This window comes from Bombyx mori, chromosome 3, assembly GCF_030269925.1.
Source record: "Bombyx mori chromosome 3, ASM3026992v2".
Taxonomy (NCBI): domain Eukaryota; kingdom Metazoa; phylum Arthropoda; class Insecta; order Lepidoptera; family Bombycidae; genus Bombyx; species Bombyx mori.
Window position 1 is genome coordinate 15,082,141 of NC_085109.1, and position 4,442 is coordinate 15,086,582.

Below are 4,442 nucleotides of genomic sequence, written 5' to 3' on the forward strand. Positions count from 1 at the left end.
GGCGAAGAGGCGGAGCGTCAAAGCGGAAACCTAAAGTATTTTGAATTTAACGAGGACTCGTGCATGAATCGAAAAGCGCTACAAATGTGTTGCTCCTCGATACCGACAATTAGTTTTGCTTAGACCCCGCGTGTGTGCGTCGCGCGCCTGTGTGTGTTCAGCCGACTTCAGCCGTGGACACCTATGTACGTAGCTCGTCCTGTCACTGCGAGATCATCATTTAAAAAGCAGCTACTGGTATGTCGCTGTCCACTGCGCGGAGGACAGGAGTGAATGGAGGAACATAGTCCTAACAAAAGTGCTCCGTAAAGGTCACGACCCTCAGAACTGAGGAATACGACGCGCGGAGGAGGACTGGTATAGAAGGCGAGGCTTACAAATGAAATGACCGACTGAACTGATACTGAAATAAAGTCTGAGCGTCCGTAGACCGCGTCACTGTCTATGCCATACTCGCGTCCCACCAGAGATATACAGTACGTGTCGTCTGGGAGCACACAACAAAGCAATTCGCGTTACGCACTCAATATCCATTGCATAAAGTAAGACAAGAACACCTACACCTCAGATTGTCAATAGCGATTTAAATGATTTGTGTAGTTGTGGGTCCTCTAGTGTAGCTTGACAGAGCTAAAGCTTTGTTTGTTATAATTTCATAATCTGATTTAAAAGAGCTGGTTTACCCGCATTCGGTTCACAAATAGCGGGAATATTGTTCGCGAGCCGCGGCTGTCTAGTACACCTACATATACATATATGGTATCATTCGTAAAATAAGTTGCTACAATCAAATCAATCGTGTTAAACATAAACATCCTGCCGAGGAGTAACCTTCTCATGTCTAGTGTCGTTATATAATATTGTCTAAAAGTCTATTTCACGCTACTTAGAACAAAAGCAGTAGTAGGTAATTGATGGGATGCAGGATCTTGTTTTGAACAGGCTCACTTGTTTATTATATTCAGCAAAGAAAGTATTCTAGCTGTGATACAACTAATGAATTATTATCTTATCAAATAAGATGTAGGTTTCCTAAATGACAAATGAATTCACATAACAAATATGTACATACATTTTAAAAGCTTTTAAAAAAATACATACAAAAGAATACATCAAATCAAAAAGATTGTGATAATTATTTAATACGTATTATCCCGTATCCCAATTAATTATGTGATTAGCGTGTTACAGATGTCATGTACATAAATTTCATATGAAAGTGTATACATGTCTATTCAGGCTCATTCACAAGCCTGACTACCATCGAACATCAAGCAAGTAACAATTTAAATACAACAAAAACGTAAAGCTAATGAAAATTTCGTATATCAAAGGAGACTGAAACGATTACATACATTTTTGGGCCCGAATGTAACGTGATGAAACTAATATGAATGAATAGATTCAGATTTATCAGTACCTTGCTGAAAATTATAAAAGTTTTCTCAACCTGAGAGCAGATTTAGTAAAAGTTAGGTTATGTTACAATCTCTTTAAAAGAGCTGAATAATCCATACTAATATTATAAATGCGAAAGTAACTCTGTCTGTCTGTCTGTCTGTCTGTCTGTTCCTCTTTCACGCCTAAACGGCTGAACGGATTTTGATGAAATTTGGTATGGTGATAGATGATAACCTAGAAATGGTCATAGGCTATAAATAATCACGCCATCGTTCTTAGGGGGTAGGCAGTAGGCAGATAACTAAATTGAGTTAGTGATTTTTAGTCGTTTTTGTTGGGACTTTTGCTCTTTCACGTATAAAAGGCTGAACAGATCTTGATGAAATTTAGTAAGGTAATAGATGGTTACCTAAAAACGGATATAAGATCAAAATGATCACGTCATAGTACTTAGGGGGTAGGAAGTAGGCAGAAAACTGAATTGAGTTAGTGATTTTTTTATGGTTTTTGGTGGGAGTTTTGCTCTATCATGCCTAAACGGCTGAACGGATTTTGATGAAATTTAGTTAGGTGATAGATAGTAACCTAGAAAAGGATATGGGCTATTAATATTCATGCTATCGTACTTAAGGCGTAGGCAGTAGGCAGAAAACTAATTAAGTTAGTGATTTTTAATAGTTTGGTTTAAAAGTTTACCTCATTCACGCCTTAACGTCTGAACGGATTTTTATAAGACTTGGTTAATATAAAGAATCCAAATATCATGGGGGGGATGGTGGTACTTTTAGCGGGCGATTTTAGACAGACTTTGCCGGTTATCACTAAAGGCACCCCTGCAGATGAAATAAATGCGTGTTTAAAAGCGTCAACGTTATGGGTGCACGTAAAAACGTTTAGTCTGTCTACAAATATGAGAGTGCAACTACACAATGATGTACAATCTGGACAATATGCTGCTGCTCTTCTTAAAATTGGAGAAGATCGTATGGCAAAGGATGGTAATGGCATGATTACATTGGATCGTGAATTCTGCAATGTTGTGCATAATCCAGATGATCTAAATAACTTCGTCTATAGCGAACTGCTAACTAATATGAGGAATAGAGACTGGTTATGTGAAAGAGCAATTTTAGCGCCGACGAATGAAATGGTGGGACAGATAAACGAGCAAATTATGTCACGCGTGGAAGGTGATATTGTTGAGTTTCTCTCTGTAGACACTGTAATGGATACTGAACAAGTAACATCATACCCTGTAGAATTTCTTAATTCTTTAGAACTGTCGGGAGTACCTTCACACAAACTGAGGCTGAAAGTAGGCGTTCCTGTCCTTTTAATGCGGAATTTAGATGCACCAAGACTGTGTAATGGCACACGGTTGCAAGTGACACACCTCGGTCGCAATATTGTAAAAGCAATCATTATGACTGGAATGGCAAAAGGAGAGAACGTTTTAATCCCCCGTATACCCATAATTCCGACAGATTTGCCATTCCAGTTTAAGAGATTACAGTTTCCGCTGAAAATCGCATTCGCTATGACGATAAATAAAGCTCAGGGGCAAACATTAAAAGTAGCCGGCATTAATTTAGAAAAGAGTTGTTTTTCTCACGGACAATTATACGTGGCTTGCTCACGTGTTTCAAGTCCACAGAATCTCCATGTGTTGGCCAGAGAGGGAAAAACAAAGAACATAGTTTACAAAAATGTACTACAGTAATAAGGCCTCTTATTTTTAGCTTCCTACATTATTATACTACTTACATTAAGTTAGTACTTCCTACGCAGACGATGTTACGGATGTCACACTGTCTAACATCGGGGGTTGGCAGGTAGGTAGTTAGTAGTATTTTAAACCGATTTACATTATTTACTTTTTATATTTACTAAGGAAACATTCGGAGCTATCCATTATGTAGCTTAGGTTGCTTTTGAACAAATTTTGATGTGAAGTTGAGGACTGGAACACGATAGTGGCACATTGTTGCAGGGGGACTTATAGCCGGGAGAAAACAAAAAAACTTATGCGGACGAAGTCGCGGGTAAAAGCTAGTAATTAATAATTTAAGCATAAGTAAATGTTTATTATATCCATTGGATAATCTTTTAAATGTCATATTATGAATGAATATCAATGATATATGGAATATGGAATTGCTATCCCACAATTCACACAGCGATCCATAATTTCAACAGTATCCAATGCAACAATTTCAAGTCAAACGTGTGAGCGATCTTCGGTGTCCAGTGTAGAAGCAATTGTCGTACAAGGCTGGCAGAGTTGGAATCCGTTATAATAAAGCAGTGATCGTTGAAAATATAAAAAGAGCCCGATACATACACACTCAAAATGCGCCGAAGATACAAAACGAGTAGAGCAGAAAAAACCAACAAGCGCCAAAAAATAATTGTATAATCTATGAACAAACGTCATGTCAGCTTACTGTCAAAGCTGTCATCAAAAATACAATCGATTTTAATCGATTTGAAATCGATAATCATATTACTTTGTTAAGTAATAATAGACTTTTTCTTCATTTATGTATATAATCGCAATTAAATCCGGCGTATACCGCCCTTGTATACAACAAGTATAAATCGCTCATTTAATTACTTTGCATTAATTACCTAGTGCAATGTTTTTCTTTTTATAATCCTGTAATCGATTAATTAAATCGATCACACCGTTATACCGACAAAAACTAACTTTCTATTTTTCTCCGGTCCCAGAAAGAGGATTGAGGTGATTTTTTATATTCTTATATAAAAAAATATGACAACTTTTTTGGACTACATTCCAAGTTATTACATTTTTGGCCCACGATTTTCCGTCTCCTTTCAACTTAATGTTTTATATAGTTAATTGAAAGTATTTTATAAAAGTTTCCGGAAGACACCGTTTTGTTTTGCTTAAAACAAAGGTTGTTAGTTTAGGGGTTCATTATTAGAGAGAGCGATAAATGATCGTCGATAGAGCGACGCGGCGCCAGTGCGATGGGAGTAGATCCCACCACTCCGGGGTCGCTACAACGATCCGCGTT

At 37.5% G+C, this 4,442-nt stretch overlaps 1 protein-coding gene across 1 annotated transcript; it reads left to right on the top strand.

The window, feature by feature from the left end:
- Positions 1-1,535: 1,535 nt before the first annotated feature.
- On the top strand, positions 1,536-4,082 carry LOC119630757 (ATP-dependent DNA helicase pif1-like). Its single transcript, XM_038021243.2, has one exon. It carries the CDS (start codon positions 2,165-2,167, stop codon positions 3,119-3,121), a length of 957 nt encoding a protein of 318 aa, XP_037877171.1. The 5' UTR covers positions 1,536-2,164; the 3' UTR covers positions 3,122-4,082.
- The last annotated feature ends 360 nt before the right edge of the window (positions 4,083-4,442 follow it).

What these genes read in the sequence shown, in the direction of transcription:
- LOC119630757 (XM_038021243.2), top strand. Translation starts at nt 2,165, where the DNA reads ATGGGGGGGATGGTGGTACTTTTAGCGGGCGATTTTAGACAGACTTTG.